The 18031-nt window shown below is 42.2% G+C and overlaps 1 protein-coding gene across 1 annotated transcript in view; it reads right to left on the minus strand.

The window, feature by feature from the left end:
* The window catches only part of DNAAF9 (dynein axonemal assembly factor 9), a 2711795-nt gene that overhangs the window by 1298476 nt on the left and 1395288 nt on the right, over positions 1 to 18031 (minus strand). The window contains exon 23 of the mRNA XM_044064082.1: positions 6038 to 6126. Within this exon, the coding sequence (XP_043920017.1) occupies positions 6038 to 6126 (89 nt within the window). The remainder of the gene's footprint in view (positions 1 to 6037; positions 6127 to 18031) is intronic.

The following is an 18031-nucleotide window of genomic DNA, read 5'->3' on the forward strand; positions in this document are numbered from 1 at the left end:
GAAAGTGTGAGGAGTAGCCCAAGTAGCCGCTGCACAAATGATGTCAATAGGCAGTCTGTCTTGGAAGGCTATAGAAGTAGCCAAAGCTCTGGTGGAATGGGCTTTAGGTTTGTTAGGCAGCTTTTGGTGTCTAATTTCATAAACAATGGAAATTAGAGATGTTAGCCATCTAGATAGTGATACCTTGGAAACAGAAAGTCCCTTTCTGCCTTCTGCATAAGAGACAAACAGCTGGTCAGATTTTCTGAATTGTTTGGTTCTATCCAAATAGTACCTTAACTGACGATGAACATCTAGCCAATGCAATTTTTGTTCAGACCTATTAGAATATTCTGGAAAACACACAGGGAGGTCAATGCTTTGATTTAGGTTAGACGCCGAGGCTATTTTAGGTAAAAAGGACGGGTTGGTTCGTAAGGATACCCTGCCCTTATGGAACAACAGATAAGGAGGTCGACAGCTGAGTGCATGAAGTTCTGAAACTCTTCTAGCTGAAGTAATAGCTACCAGAAAGAGAGTCTTCCATGATAGCAATTTTAATGAACAGGAAGCTGCAGGTTCGAAAGGGGGAAGAATCAAAGAGCTGAGCACTAAATTAAGGTCCCAAGGAGGAGGAGGATTTCTTATAGGAGGTCTGAGAAGAAAAACTCCTTTCAAAAAGGCTTTGCAAAGCTTGTGGGACATGATGGCAGACTCTGAAATGCCTACATGAAAGTTAGATATAGCTGCCAATTGAACTTTGAGAGTAGAAGGAGATGAACCTGCATGAAAGAGTTCAGCTAGAAAATCAAGAACCATATGGATGGGAGCAGTGAAAGGATCTAGATCCTTTCCTTGAGCCCAATAGGCAAAACGTTTCCACTTACTAAGATAAATTTTCTGAGTGGAAGATTTATGTGAAGCTATTAAAATATCTCGAACAGTGTGAGATATTTGAGGAAGCCTGGCTAGGGTAGGAACTGGAGGAACCAAGCAGTGAGGTTCAGAGAGGGGAGGGAGCGATGTAACTGACCCGACTGATGGATCAAAAGATCTGGAACTAGGTCCAGATGCCAAGGTTGCTCCAACAGAAACTGATGTAGAAAGGGGAACCAAACCTGTCGAGGCCAGTAAGGAGCAATGAGGATCAATGAGGCCTTCTGAGCGATAGCTTTCTGTATCACTTGAGAGATTAGTGGGAAGGGAGGAAATGCATACAGAAGTCCCCGGGGCCAAACTTGGACTAGAGCGTCTCTGCTGGGCTGGCCTGGTAACGGAAATAGGCTGACAAAATCTCTGCACTTGCTGTTTTGGGGAGTAGCAAAAAGGTCGCAGCAAGGCTGACCCCACTTGAGAAAAATTTTTCTCGCAATAGAATCTTTCAGAGACCACTCGTGAGGCATGAGGATAGCCCTGCTCAACTTGTCCGCGATTTGATTGGACTTCCCGGGGATGTGCGTTGCTATCAGAAAACGCTGAGAAGAAATCGCCCATTGCCACAGTCTGAGTGCTTCTCGACATAGGGGATAGGACCTGGTTCCGCCTTGTTTGTTGATATACCACACTACAGACATATTGTCCGTCTGGATTGCTATCGTTCCCAGGGGAAGAGAGTCTTGAAGGGCTTGCAACGCTAAAAGCACTGCTCTCATCTCTAGAACATTTATATGCAAGTGGCATTCGTTTGGTTGCCATATGCCCTGGACAGTTCTGCCCTGATAATGCCCCCCCACCCGATCAGGGAGGCGTCCGTTGTCAGAATAGCAACCGGAGGGGAAGGAACAAAGGGTCTTCCCAAGAAGAGCTGAGGGGAAGACATCCACACCACAGAAGATGATTCTTGCATGTTTGCGTAATCATAATGGTGTGAGACATCGGAAGTTGTTGGTATGACCATTGTGTGAAGAGCATCCACTGAAGGATTCTCATGTGGAATCTGGCTAATGGAAGTAGAGGAATGGCAGCCGCCATAATCCCTAATACTTTCAGAACTAACCTGGCTTTGGCTCTGTTGTTGTTGAAGAGAAGCGAGACCAGTTTGCGTATGTCTGTTATTCTCTGATCTGTCAGTCTCGCCGACATGCTGACTGTGTCTAGATTTGCGCCTATGAAGGTAATAGCACGACAAGGCGACAAAACAGACTTTTCGCAATTTACTGAGATGCCCAACTTTTGACAAATGCGAAAGGTGTAGTCTCTGGCCATTAGAAGAAGATGCTTGGTGGGAGCTGTGAGGAGCCAGTTGTCCAAATATGGAAACACCTGGAATCCTTGACGTCTCAGGTGAGAAGCTACCACTGCCATGCATTTGGTAAACACCCGGGGGGCAGTGGTGAGTCCAAAGGGCAGGGCTCTGAATTGAAAATGACTGGTTCCCAGCCTGAAGCGGAGGAATCTTCTGGAGTGTCTGTTCATCTTTATATGATAGTACACGTCCCGAAGATCTATAGAGCACATCCAGTTTTCCTTTCCCAATAGGGGAAGGATGGACTGTAGCGTGACCATCCGAAATCTTGTTTTCTTGACTGACTTGTTCAAGATACTGAGATCCAAAATTGGTCTCCAGTCCCCTATTTTCTTTGGAACTAAAAAGAACCTGGAGTAGATTCCGGATCCTTGCTGGTCTGCTGGAACTGGCTGAATTGCTCTTTTTGCGAGCAGCTTTGAAATTTCCAAAGCTGCAAGATCCTTTTGAGTGGGTGGAACATCTGGCAGGGATTTTTTTGATTGGTTTGGAATGCGAACGAAGGGAATGGAATAGCCTTCGGAAATGATGGACTGTACCCACTTGTCTTGAGTTAGGGATAGCCAGGCTTCTGGGTACAGTGACAATCTTCCCCTGACTGCCTCCGAAGGTGGACAGTTGGGCAACACCTCAGGGATGCTGAAAGGGCTTATCGGAAAAGGTTTCTCGATTGCCCTGGTTCTCTGGACCCCCTCTGCCTCTGGGGCGGCGTCTACCATTATTGTTCCCTCCTCTGCCTCTGGAGGGAACCGACTCTGTGCGTCAGGCAAATTCCCTTGAGATTGTTTGCGGAACCACATTTTCCCACTTTTCTGGCCTTTGGGGTAAGGTCTAGAAGGAGTAGAAAAACGGACTCCGACGGCAGACAAGGTTTTGCCATCCGTCGCACCTAGTCAAGGTTTCTTTCACTTGAGGACCAAAGAGAGATGATCCATCAAACGGGGAATTAGTGAAAGACGTTTTAAAGGGGTCCGCGAAATTGCAAAGTCGCATCCAGGCATGCCGGCGTAAGGCTACACCTGTCCCTGCGGCTCTACTCGCTCCATCAGCCGCATATGAAAGGAGGCGCATGGAGGAGTTAGCTATAGAATTCAGGGTAGTCAGCTGGGCGTTCATCTTGTCCTGAAAACCTGCAGCTGTAGGATCCTTCAACATCTCACTCGCTTCCTTGATCAAATCTCTCTGGAGACGAGTGAAATGGCATAAGTAGTTCAGCGAACGTATTGCAAATGTCGCTGACGAAAACATCCGCTTCCCGTACCTGTCCATAGACCTAGATTCCTTGTTAGGGGGATGGACAGGCACTGAAGGATCAGCTAGTTCCTTCTTGGTGGCAGCAGCTACCACCATAGCATCCACAGTAATTCCTTTGGTCAGAAATTGTTTATCAGTGGGTGCTGTTATAAATTTAGAAGGTCTCCTGGGGGTTCTTTGCTACCACCTGCATGAGGGGGTCAAAGGGGGGGGGGCACCCAGGATGTGGAAGGGCGAGAGCCAAACGCCTCAAGATACACAGATTCATCCTCCGAAGGGTTAAGGGCTGGCCAATTTCCCCTCTGTTTCAGGATTTCTAGAATGTCTGCAAAGGAGACATCTTCAGAAGGGGAACGGGGAGAACCCTCGGAATCCTCTAAATCTGTGTCAGAGGTGACAGACTCAGGTGAGTCTATGTGTTTCCTCTTACACTTTCTCTTCCTAGGGGGCTCCCCTGCCAATTCAGGAGAGGCCTCGGAAGAGGATGAGATCCCCACAGGGGATTCTTGAGGAGCTGGCTCTCTGCGGTCAGGGATGAGGGAGAGTAGACATCACCTGAGGCACCGAAGAGGGAGGGGGACGGAGCCGACTGTGGAGTTGAACCAGGTTCCAACACACTCCGCATGACCTCGAATGCACCCCTGTCAGGCAGAGCCAGAGATCCCGCTCCGAAGCTGAGAACCTCCCTCGGCACCGACAAAGATGGCTCGAGGCCGATGTCGGAGCCGAACTCACCAGCCGAAGCACCGAGAGGAGAGCGGGTCGGACAAGGGTCCGATGCCACTCACCCCTCGAGCCGACGAGGGAAGTCCGGCGCCGAGATTCTTCAAAGGAAGAAATCGAGCCGACGGAACCGAAGACAAGTGTATCGGTTCCGACGCTACCACAGTCTCTGTTCCGAGACGCCCCGGCTCCGAGCTCAAAGGAGTCGGAGGAGGAATATTTAGAGGGAAAGGTTGAAGCATCGACTGATGAGTTGGGCTCTGAAGCATTTGGGCCAGTGCCTCGGACTTTAGAATTCGACTCACTACCCTCTGAAGGTCATGATCCGAAAGCCCCGATGACCTAGAGGAGTGAGACCTATGGCTCCGTTCAGACAGCAAGGGAGACGCTGGAGCTGAATGAACGGAGCCAAGGGAGGGTGACCTAGACCTCTTTCTAGATGCCGGCTCCAAAGGTCTGATCGGAGCCAACCCAGGAATCTCCAATACCTCGGCTCCAGCCAGAGCCGAGGGAACCACAGAAACTGTAGTCAAAGACTCATCGGCTCCAGCCGGAGCCGATGTAGCAGTAGGCTTTGAAGCCTTAGGCCTCGACTCAGAAACTGGAGTCGAGGTCTTAGAAGCCTTGGAAGGTTTTCCCGATGAAGCAGTTAGGGAACCTTCAGGCTTGAGCAAACCCCTTAGGATGAGTTTGTTCTTTCTTTCCTGCAGGACTCTAGGGCTGAAGCCATGGCATACAGCACAAGAGTCCTGCAGGTGTAAAGGTCCCAGGCAGTACACACAAGAAGTGTGACCGTCTGCCAGAGACATTTTCTGACAGCACGAGTCACACTTCTTGAAGCCTGAGACCTTTGAATCCTTGGACATTTTCAAGGAACCGAAGTGTAACCACCACACAAAACACACACACACACCGATTACACTATCAGAAAAAGGGTAAATTAAACTAAAAGCTAAAGAAATTAGTTAGTTTATATAAAATAAATCCCTACAAAAACACATACACACCACTATTAGGGATGGAGGGCCCGAAGGCCTAAGGAAAGAACTTATCAGTTCTTGTGGGAAAGGGGCTGGATAAGGGGTAGAAAGGATAATATCCACTACACTATAGTTAAAGAAGAAAAGGCTAAGCTAAAAGGGATTTAAATAGTTATTAAAACTGATCTAATACAACTGACCTGAGCTGGTAGAAAAAACAACACCTCGATCGCTGTAGCGGCAAACGAGATCTGGGGTAATTCACGCCTAGCATTGTGGGATATAAGGGGGGCCTCGAGCCGGTGGAACCAACTCTCGAGCTTTAGAGTGGCCGAGTCGGAGCCGAGGTCGGCTCCGAACCCATCCAGCAAGAATGAAGGCGAGATAGACAACTTAACATCATTGAGTTCTGCTTCAGTACCGGACAACTGCATGCCCATTTCAATGGTTTGGAAAGCTTAGGTCTATTATTTTGGTAACAAATGTACACACTACATGTAACGAACAGTGTGTGTGAGAGTGGGAAAAATATAGACTGTCTCCTTAATCCAGCTACAGAGGATGCCAATTTGGACAAAGGCGATATGGTTTCCACAAGCATGACTGATAAGAGTGCTACACTGAGAAAATAAAATCAGTAAGAGATTCCTTAAACTATTGCACCTACTCCAGAAGTTTTCACAGAGTGTGATTCTATGTGAACCACTCGGCAATGGAAAGCATACTGCAAATTTCACATTAGTCTGATCTGATCTGAAAGATTTACTGGCAAAATAAACAATCAGTTTTCAGAAATGATTTAAGTCAATAAAACCCAGAAAGACTATATATTCAATGAAATAATGTGACATCTTACAGTCGTTGTTGTTCTTCAGAAAGCTGATCCTTCTGGATTATCTTCAGAGTGATTCCGCAATCCCCCATTTGTTGCCATGGAGACAATACCTAAAAATAAACAATAAACAATGTTAAAGGCCAGTTGGTTATTTTTAAACCACAGTTAGTGTCCAGTGAATCAACTGCCAAAGCATATCTTTCAACAGTCACATATGGATACTAATCTGGCATGACCTCCTAAATCCCATTTTAGGCTCAGTTCAGGATATACCTGCCCCCAGAATGGAGATCAAGTGAAAAGATATAACTCACACAAAGGACATTTAAGTTGAATGAACCACAATAGTATGCTTACAAACTCCTTAAGTAAGATGAACTGTAACAGTATGCTTACAAACTCTTACAAAAGGTAAACCTACAAAGCAATGAAGTCAGATGGCAGGACTAAGTAAAGATCTATCTCATTCTGGAGTCAGCAATCCACATAAACATTTGCATAACTCAGTGGTGGCTCCCTGCTCTCCCTGACAAACAGGTTTATTTTCACCATAAGGTGGGATTATAATGTGTAAAAAAACAGCAAATGAGAGAATGTATGTATGTATTCACAAAGGTTTACAATAACAACATATCTGATTTTAAAAATGTAAGAAACATGCACAAACATGTCCCTACTGCAAAACAAGACTACTTGTAGTTCTACTGTTTAACTAAACTGTTAAAATTTGCAGGTGTACACAACAAAACGTAGTCTATATATCACAAAAACCTGTTTCAGAACCTCAAACATCACTAAAAAGCATAGTAGATGGTGGTGGCTAAATTCTACTTGGGATGTGCTTCTAAATGTAAAGGTTGAAAGGAAACTCTCCCCTTTATCTCTCATGTTATCAAGCAAATGAGCTAAGTTTGGCCAACAGCTGACATTTTCCAAAAATAAGAGATCAACTTTCAAGGTTCACACTATATCCATAAATCTTTGAGAAGTCACTGCAACAGGAAATCATAACATTTGGATTTACCCCACAATACATCTTCCAGTGATCCAATTTGATTTTCCAGTAGTGGCTCTTTCAGAGGATCCATGCAGGTTTTTTGCTTTTGAAGACCTAACTCATGTGGGCATGAGACTCCCATACAAGTACGTACTGATCTATTTTTCAGATAAAGTGATTCAGAAGAAAGTGTGCTTTTGGTAGTCAGGATCACTAAAGTTACTGATGTCTGCATTATTAAAAACTTATAACTGAAAAGTATATATAAATTCATAAATACTACAGTAACTATGTACAAGTCCTAGCAGGAGGGAGGGAAGTTTTAAGGTGACAATGATCATTCTTTGAAGCCAAGTTGTTACATGTATTACTGCGACACCATGCCTTCTGGAGTGTGCAGTCAAAGATGTAGTAGACTCAGTTTCAAAGATGGTTGCTAACTGATCTGAGTGTGAAAACAGAAACTGAGAAATAAAAGCCAGTGATATTGTCAACGTAGGTAAAATTCATGTAATGGCTGGTAAGTAAAGTGCCTGGATGCCAGCAAAGGAAACATTTAGAGAACCTGACAGAAAATCAACCAGAAGACGTTAAGAGAAAATAATAGCTGGAAAAATCCTTCAGCTCACCAGCAAAAAGCAGTTCAAGCCTCAACTTTAGTACAAGACCTAAAGTCCACTCTTCAAATTTTCCCTTAAAACTACCTTCCTCAAAGTATACTACTGTCCTATTTAGTGTATCCTACAGGCTACAACTATAAATTATCTCTACTTGACTCCCAAGTAGACTATTCTCTATCTGTATAGCGAAGCACTTGCTCCTACAGTACTTATCACCTCGATACAGCACTCTTGTTATAGAAAGTACCCCAAAAAAGCAAACCCCATTTCTCGGTCACCCACATCCCCCAGAACCTTTTCTTAAGTTTTTCTGTCTATTCCTTCTAGCATGTCGAGGGATCAGTTGCTAATGTCCTCTCCTGCTCAGCTGGTGAACCTGGGAATATTGAGGCAATGTTACAATTGCCTCATGTACACAGACAACCCTCTCCTCCTCCCACAAAACACAAATACATGCGAGAGATGCAACTTTACGGCCAAACTGGAGGCTGAGCTCTCTCAACATAGGACTGGCATGACCAGACAGGAGGAAAAGGTAACCACACACACTATAGACCCAGTCTCACATAATACCATCACAACCTCAAATCATACACATAAACACACAAAGACATACTCGGAGGCTCTGATCAAAAATCTACCAAAACAGCAGAGGCCACCAAAGCAGACACCCAAATAACTACCACCTCAGAACACAACACCTGCAACACATAGACCACACAGTCAGAGTGTCAAGCAGTCACAGCCCTTAAGGCCAAACACAATGCCAGACACACTAGTCATTGGTGACTCCATAGTCAGACACACTGACGTCCCGCTCACCAGACTAGCTGTCTGTCGGGTGCTAGAATCCGCCACATAACGCATGCACTCAGGTCTCTCAACAGCAGGTACAAGTACGACTCAGTCATTGTCCACGCTGGTGTTAACGACCTGAGACGTACCTCCTTGGACTACATGAAAAGAGACATAGAGGAGCACTCTGATTATGTAGCCCAAGCAGGTATGACCCTGACCTTGAGCAGTATCCTACCTTCACCAAGAATGATGCCACAATACAGAGATAAGATGATCAGCTTTAACAATTGGCTTAAACTCTGGTGTCATTCAAAGGGGATCCAATGTCTGTCTGCCTGGGATGACATGCTGGACAAGCCACGCTGCTTCCAAGGGACGGCTTGCACTTGTCACCCTGGGATTCCGGATTTTGGCAAAGGCTCTTGCCACCCCATAGTGCCTTTTTAGGCAAGGCTCAAATTCTAAACCTACCACCCTAGAACAAAACACAGAAAAAAAACTAAGGGTAATGCTGCTCAATGCCAGAAGTCTCAACCTCAAGATGCACGCACTGGAGGCCCTTCTCAGTATGGAGAACATCGATGTCTGTGCTGTGACAGAAACCTGGTTCAAGGCTCCTGAGAGCACCCCAGCACTATCAGGTTTTACCTCATATCATGCGTTCCGGCCCCAAAACCTGGACAATACCAAGAAAGAAGGAGGGGTATCCATATTCATCAAGGACACCCACACCTCAAGATTGGTGGCATCGCACGATGCATCGGAAACCATCCAGGTGCAATTAACCATAGGCAAGACGGCTCTGCAATTTGTAGCATGTTACAGGCCACCCTCGCAAACTCAGGAACCTCATATGGCCTTCCTGAAAACAATGGAGGGGATAAATGTATCTCCGAACACCATCATACTAGGTGACTTCAACTACCCTAATATAGACTGGGAACACTACTCAAGCCCAAACACTCTAGCCCAAAAGTTCCTGGAATTCATAAACTCAAATGCCATGGAACAACTAGTCACCATCCCCACAAGAGGAGAAAACATACTTGATCTCATCATCACGAACATGGGAGCACAATGTTCAACGCCGGAAGTATACCCCTCACTGGTGAGATCTGATCACAAACTAATCTCGCTGGAGGTCCTCATCCCGCTCCCACCCGAAATGAAAAAGACCACAGTAAAGAACTTCTCAAAAGCCGACTTCACACTTCTAAAGACTAGTGTGGTCTCCTTTAAGGCCCCTGAGCCGGCGGTTAACATTACTCAAACCGCTGAATCACTTACAAATGCCTTCTACCAGCACCTGCAGGGCTGCATGGATCAGGCAATCCCAAGCAAAACAAAGACTCTTTGTACCAAAGGCAAGCGTCCAGTCTGGTGGACCCCAGCCATAAACAAACTCTACAACAAAAGGAGAAAGCTACTACAAGATAGAGCAAAATCTTTAAAAGGTAAGACACCGCTGATCACTATAAGTAAAAAGCTAAGAGCTCTCATAAAATCATCCAAAGCTAATTTTGAGAAAAAAATAGCTAAGGACTCTAAAGACAACCATAAGGCATTCTTTAGCTATGTCAGAAACCTAGGAGGAAACTCCCAGATATGCTCAGAATTAGTTCAAAATGATGTGAAGATTACTGATCCTACAGACATTGCCAACATACTGGCTGAAAGGTTCAGTGCAAACTTCTCCCCTCCCCTAAAGGAGAGATATCTATACCAAATGATTGTAGCCCCCAAACATCTCTAACGCCCAGGTGAGAATTGCTCTCTCCAAGGCAAAGAACACAGCATCCATGGGACCTGATGGTGTCCCCGGCTGTGTGCTCCATGAACTCAGCGAGGAATTAAACCCACAGTTAGGACAGCTGTTTAATCTTAGTCTCACCTCCGGATACATTGCCCAGGGAGTGGCGCACAGCGACTGTGGTCCCACTCCACAAAGGCGGTGCCTCCACCGACCCTGGAAATTACCATCCCATTAGCTTGACAAGCCTTATCTGCAAAGCCATGGAGAGGATCATAATGGATCTCATAAATAAAGACATAGGGAACTTGCAGACTTTGGATCCAACCCAGTTTGGCTTTGTCAAAGGCAGATCATGCCTTCTAAACTTGGTTGACTTTTTCAAAACAGTCACCAAGGCCATTGACGAGGGAAAGGCAGTCCATACAGCCTACCTAGACCTGGCGAAGGCTTTTGATACAATACCTCACTCGGGTATCATTGAAAACTCATCAACTTAAATGTAAACCCATACATTACAAGATGGGTTGCAAACTGGCTGAGTGACAGAACCCACAGGGTCAGAGTTGCTGGCGCCATGTCAGACTCAAAGCCTGTCACAAGTGGTGTCCCACAGGGCTCAGTCCTGGGCCCACTCTTGTTTGGCATCTACTTTTCTGAAGTACAAGCAAACACAGGAGGGTTATGGCTGACAAAGTTTGCAGATGACTCCAAACTGGGCGCCGTAGTTGAAAACACATCCGACACAGATATCCTTCAGAAGGGTCTCACAGAAACGGATAACTGGTGCCAGAGCCATGGCCTAAAGTTAAATGCCAAGAAATGCATAGTCATACCCTTCGGGAAAAATAAGGTTACCCCTAGCTACCATATAGGTGGCAATCCCTGAACACAGAAGAAGTTATTAGGGACCTGGGAACCCAGGTTGACAGTAGCCTTTCATTCGACACTCATATTGCTAAAGTAGTTAGGAAGACCTTCTACATTGCCCACCTTATCATGAAGGGATTCACATCTAGATCAAGGGAAGTCATAGTCTCCCTATACTCATCACTCATCAGACCAATGATCGAGTACAATGCCCCATTCGGAATGTATCTGACCCGACACTTGCAGCAGCTGGAGAGGCCACAAAAGTTCCTCACCAAAAGGATAAAGGGTCTCAAAAATCTGTCTTATGCTGCCCGACTGAAAGAACTCCAGTTATATTCAGTTGCTTACCGCTTGCTCAGAGGTGACCTATGCCTGACATACAAGGCCATGTCAAACCCAGATTTGATGATGAACATGCTTCATCTCAAAAAATCTAGATCCCTCAGAGCCACAAGGGCGGGAGACTTAAACCTCGACATGGTTATTAATAGGACGTGCTGGAGGGATAGATTCATCACCCAAAGACTCCCTATGCTGTGGAACAAAATCCCGGTTTATGTGAGGCAGAGCACCTCGCTGGCCTTGTTCAAGAGGAATCTTGACCAATGGATGGGAGATCGCAGATACACCCCAGGGGTTACCTCAGTGTCACTGCTCGACAGAGGCACAGCAAAATAATGGGCATAGTTTCTCCAAACTAAAGGGGTGGCGTAAGCCACAAAACTATGGGCTAGGCTTATAAATGCCCTCGGGCAGATAGCCTAGTATGAACCTATGAACCTAAGAGATGACTTTCAGTAATTTAGAGGAAAAAAACAAATGTGCTCAGACTTGATTAAATGAAATGAAACACTGAATGATTATATCAAGTCAAATACTAAAAGTCTGGAAATAATAGAAAAAAAGTTAACTAGCTATTCAGATGAACTGATAAAACTGAAAAATTAAAAGCAGAAATGAAGAATACGCTGGTTGAGTACGAGACGTCTCAAGAAGAGATGTTTCAAAAATGCTACAATTAAAAGAGAAAGCACAAACAGAACACCAGAGATTTATTTCTATACCAATGAAACTGGAAGGAAGACCGTATTAATTTTATGAAATACAAATTAGCAACTTTACTGGTGTTCCACTGCAGGATTTGTCAACTGAAAGGGCACATCGACTGTATGCTCTAAACCTGACCATGAGACAGCAGCCAAGACCTCTATTAGGAAAGATGCAATCATACCAGCAGAAAGAGTTGATCCTGACAAAACTGTGGCAGGAGGGAAAAGTATAAAAATTGGAGACAGTAGACTGTACACCAGGCAGAGAAGTACATTTATCCCAACAATCAGGGAATGTCAAGAAGCAGTTGAGAGATTCAAGCTGCTATATTCAGTTGTGTTCAGAATACGTTTTTCCTAGAGAATCAAACACATCTTTGAATGCAGAACAGAAAAAAGAACATCCAGCAAAGAGGAGAGGACTCTGCTTCCCATTCATCTGACAATAAAGCTAACAGAGAGACTTTGCAATTGTAACCTTTTCCAATTACAAAGAAAAATGCTTGAGTGACAGAAAAAAAGCACAGGAGTTGACTGAGAGACTCAGGAATAACTTGGACTTGGACTAGTCTGCTGCTGGAAGAAGGAGGTGAACAAGAAGAGGACTAGTAACACTAAAATGAATGAATAACTGTCAGACTACAAAGAATCAACCACATTTATGAGACAAGCCTTTGCAAGAAAAAGTGTGCGAGAAAGACTGAAATTCTGTTGGCTTTGTTAAACTTGTGGATGAACTGTAAAGCATATACCCCACTTTATATCACTAATGTTTAGAAGATCACTAAAGGAAAAAATAAGTAAAACAATTTTTGTTCTTATTAGTATTTGTATAAAATATTTCATGACATAAACTGCACATTATATAGTAAAATAGTTTTCAAAGGCATTTTAAAAGTTGGGGAATATTTTTAGTGACTGTTATACATGTTAAAGATACTAAAGTAAAAAAAGTATTTTTTTTCTTTGCAAGACATATAGTCCCATACACTATAACAAAAAAGAAAGGCTAGACAAAAGTGAGCTCACTTTAATATGCAGTGATCTTGGGCTGCTGGGATGGGGAGGAGTGTAAAAGTGTACTGATTATATTACATGCTATTAGTTTTTACTAAGATGAATGTGTACATTAATGTCCTTGGCTTAAGATATAAACAAGTGGGTTTTCTGTAATTTATTTGTCTTTGCTGACCAGGACAGTCAGACTGGGTAAAGACCACTTTCAATGTGGTCACTGTGGGAAAAACTCCATCTTGTTACAGTCTATATTATACATACACAATTTACAATGAAATATTTAGTCGTCAACTTCATCTAGTACATTACTGCATGTAGAGGTTTATGGGTGGTTAAGCATTATGTCATCAGTAACATTTGTGTATTTCCTATAGTCATGCTACAGATACATTTTGAAGTATTAACTTTTACAGCATAGGCTGTATTCTAGGTAAGCACTGCAGGGAAGTAGCAACATTTTGAGGGTACAGCTAGAGTTTAGAGAGTAGCAGATGAGATAAGAAGAACAGATTTAGGTGAAGTGAGAAAAGGAAGAGAGAAATATATGTGCATGATTGGGAAAGGGAGTAAGTTAAGATGAGGAAGAAAGATGGACTAAATGCTATAATATTTCACAGTCAACCTGGTGCTGACCATGAGCATGACCAGGACTTATTCAGATGTAGTTTGAGCAGACCTTTAAAATGTAGTACTTTGTTAGCGAGATGGTGTTCCATATTTTTGAGATGTAGCAGGCGTAAAGTGAGTCGTCTGCTGAGTTACCAGACTTGTGTTGTTTTTAATATGAACTTGTCAGCAGAGTAGAGGTCCCATGAAGGACAGTAAAGCCGTAAGATACATTTTAAAGGGGGGGGGGGCATTTATCTGGGTAAATAAGCTTATATGCAGATAATTGTGAATGTTTTAAAATGTTGCTTAGTTCGTGCCAGTTAAATTGCCTCAAGGCTTGCCAGTGGTGGGTTCCATGTGTTGAGTTATTGGCAAATTTAGCAATTTTATTTATAGCAAAAAGCTAGCTTGAATTCAACAGTGGTACGGAGGTTAGTTAGGTGATGCATAAATAACAGCTAGGAGTAAGTATTGAGACTAATATTTGCCATGCTGTCTCTCTAAGGTATTCTTTGGCTCTATACAGGGATCCCAGTTACTTATTGGTCTTTTTATGGTTTATAAGAAATGGTAGTCAGATACCACATTTTCAGCAATGACAACTCATAATCTATGTTGTTGTTTGCTGATGTAATTAGGAACAACTGTATTTAGCTGCAATATTATTTTAGGGTGAAGAGAATTAATTTTGTTTCACTAGGGTTAAGGGTAGGCATGATTTTTTAGCCAGGTTTCTGTAAAGGTAAAAGAAGCAAGTAGGGTTGAAAAAAAAACTTAGCTCTAGATGATTATCACTGCTGAAATGACACTAGAACCAGTTATACAAAACTGGGAAAAACGGGGTTTGGGTAGGATGGATAGATGGATGAAAACCATGAAAAATGCTGCCCGGTTAAAAAAACTCCAGCTCTACTCAGTGGCATACCACCTGCTCAGAGGCAATCTGTGCCTGACGTATAAAGCCATGTCCAACCCGGAATTAATGGACATGCTGCACCTCAGAAAATCCAAATCCCATCGAGCTACGCGCTCGAGAGACTTGAACCTCAGCAGTGAAATAAATAGGACATGCTGGAGGGACAGATTCATAACCCAGAGGCTCTTTTCACTCTGGAATAAAATCCCAGTCCAGGTTAGGCAGAGTCCCTCATTGACTCTCTTCAAGAGGAATCTTGATGAGTGGATGGGAGATCGTAGGTTTACCCCAGGTATCACTTCTGTGTTACTGTTAGACAGAGGCACAGTATACTAACCTCGAAAAAGGGCATAGCAAAATTAATTTAAAATGGGTGGCGAAAGCCAAACACTCTCTGGCTAGGCTTATAAATGCCCTAGGGCAGATAGCCTAGTATGAACCTATGAACCTATGTGCAAAGATATTAGCTGGTATGTTTTTTTTTTTTTTTTAGTTAGAGTAAAGACGTCTGTATATTCTGTTCTGAGTAAAATTTACAAAGACTCTTTCATGCAGCTACAGAGTTATTTTCTTCTCACTGCTGACTACTTTTACATGGAGACAAGCTGTCTGCAGGTGCAAGCAATTCATTTTGAGATTTCTTGAGCATTCACTGCTGAGGAAATGCAAAATTTAAAGGTAAAATAGAAAGTGGTTCAGTGAAAAAAAAAGATTCAAATTATGGGAAGTGAATAAGAGATAGTGAACTCTCTAGCAGCCTTAATAATTTAATACATTTAATAAAAGAGTGTACAATTTAAGTTTATTTAAAGTTAGCCAGTGCATGTTCTTATGGCTAAAAAGGTAATGTTTTCTGAAAGCATACAAACTGTTTTTCACATTGGGGAGGGAAACAGAGATAAGAAAAGAACAGCCAGCAATCAGTGCAAGGGGGAACACAGCCTATAACATGTGCTTTAGCATGGCTAACCTTAATTTTACATTTTGTAATGCCTGTGAGTGCAGATGTCAATTTGGGGTAATTGTTCCCATCTGGAGGGTTAAGCTGCATTCTTTGTAGATGTACACAGTTTTCTGGTTTGTCTAAGTTATTAGGGTATGGGGTTTTCTTAAAATGTATTTAGTTTTTTTTCTGAGAGCTTTCAGTAAACAAAAGTCTTGAAAATGTGACACAGATTCAAATGGAGATGAGAAGAAACAAGTATGAGTGTGTGTATGTAAGACAAAATTTGAAAATACACATTCAAAAAACTGTTATGTATAACAGGAGAGAAAAACTGATTTTTATCATAAAGGCTACACTATCCATCTTATTTTGGAATGTAAATGGCCTTACATGTATTGACAAAAAGGAAAGGGTGTTCAATTATATTAAGAAATGCAGAGTGCAAACAGCAATGCTGCAGGAGATACATTTGGAAAAAAATGAATATGTGAATTTGATAAAGAAAGGATTTAAGCATGAATATTCAGCAGCATATCATGGACAAAGGACAACAAGAGTAATTATGATTTCTAGAGGGGCTCCAACAGTGATAAAAGAAGAAAAATAAGCAATGGTACATTTGTAACAGTAAGGGGCTAATGGTAAGGGAGGACGATTACAATGGCTTGTACATATGTTCCACCAAAAACTGCTATTATGGAGCTTAAGAAAATTTGGGGACAAATACTTAGCTTTCAGCAAAGAATATTCCTTATAGTGGGGACTAGAACTTGATTTGCAGTAGTGAGAATGTATCAGGGGACCTACAAAAATATAACAAAAGAAGGTAGAGTGAACAAATTTACAAAGATATTTGGTATGGAAAATACAAATTTAAAAAAAGGAACTGAATTGAAAGCTTCAGTACACATCCAATAACTATTTCAGATCATACACCAATAAAAACTAAGATAAAATGTAGGGTGATGAAGTAAAATTGAGACACTGGTGCTTTCCTACCTACCTATTAAAAAGAGAAGATTTTAAGGAACAAGTAGTGGAAATTAATCCAGCGTTAGGGAAGGCAAAAATTTCTTCAGAGGTAATGGCTACTGAATGGTATAAAATGAAAATGGGAGTAAAATTGAGTTTAAGAATATGGCAGAAATAAAAACAGAGAGAGATATGGTTAAAAAGTAATAGGAATTATTTAGATGAGTTTGCAAAGGTAAAAGTACTTTAGAATAAGGGGAATCAAAAAGAACAAGAACAGGCGCAACTGCAGAGTGCAAAACAGAAAATAAGGAAGTATTTGGATAGTATGCATGAGTTTAGAAAGATTACTATTAATCAGCTATTTCTAATAATAACAACTCCAGAGCACAAAGCTTTTAGTACAAATAACTTGGGCAACATAATGTAGAAAGAGTTGTTGGCCAACTTAGGTAGCCTATAAAAAGAAAAATAACCAGAGATCCAGTAGAGGTATTAGACATATTTTGGACATTTTTAAGAAAATTTATATGAAGCAGAGAAATGTGCAAACCAAGGAAGAGTACAAATGGAAACATTTATGGAAGGCTTAATTATGCCAAAGTTAGAGGTAGATGAGGCTCAATAACTAACAATTAAAAGAGGAGGACATAACATAAAAATGGTCATCAATCTGCAGGAAGCTCTCCAGGAAGAAATGGTATTCTTGTGGAAGTTTGGAAGGCAGAAGGGATGAAAGTGATAAAGAGCTGGAAGACTTTGTTTAACAATATTTTAAAAGGAGGGAAAGCACCAACATCTTGGAAGAAAGCTGTGCTAGCTTCATTACCTAAATATAGTAAAGTCCTATCAGCTCTAACTTCATATACACCCATTTCAATTTTGAACTTTGATTATATAATTAGCTAAAAGAATGGCAAAGGGGTTGCCAAGACTGATTGACAAAGATGAATGCGGTTTTGTGGAAGGGAGGCAAATGTTTGAAAACAGTAATATAATGATGATCCAGATGGAAGAAGAATGTAAGAAAATGCCACTAATGTTGGCCAGTCTTGATGCATTGAAGACATTCGACAGAGTAAGCTGGGATTAAAGGACTAGAGAAATAGAAGCATTTACATTTCCTGTTACAGTAATAAGGTTAATTATGAGAATATATGAAGTATCAATGGCAAGAATTAAAGTAGGAAGGTTCCTCTATGATAAACTGTGTCTGAACAGTGGACCCAAGCAGGAGTATCTTCACCATGTGTTACTTGCTTTATGTTTAGAGCTACTGTCAAAGAAAATGAAGGAAACAGAAATTCAAAGATATAATTGGTATAGCAGTCAAGTTGGCTTTATTTGCAGATGGCATTGTTTTATGCCTGACAAAATCAGAAAGGACATTCCAGTGTTCTGGAACATTTTGAGACAGTTTCAGGCCTTTTCAGGATATAAAAATAATGAAGTTAAAACAATGTCTACA

Source organism: Protopterus annectens, chromosome 2.part2, assembly GCF_019279795.1.
Source record: "Protopterus annectens isolate FY-2018-M chromosome 2.part2, PAN1.0, whole genome shotgun sequence".
Lineage (NCBI taxonomy): Eukaryota > Metazoa > Chordata > Ceratodontiformes > Protopteridae > Protopterus > Protopterus annectens.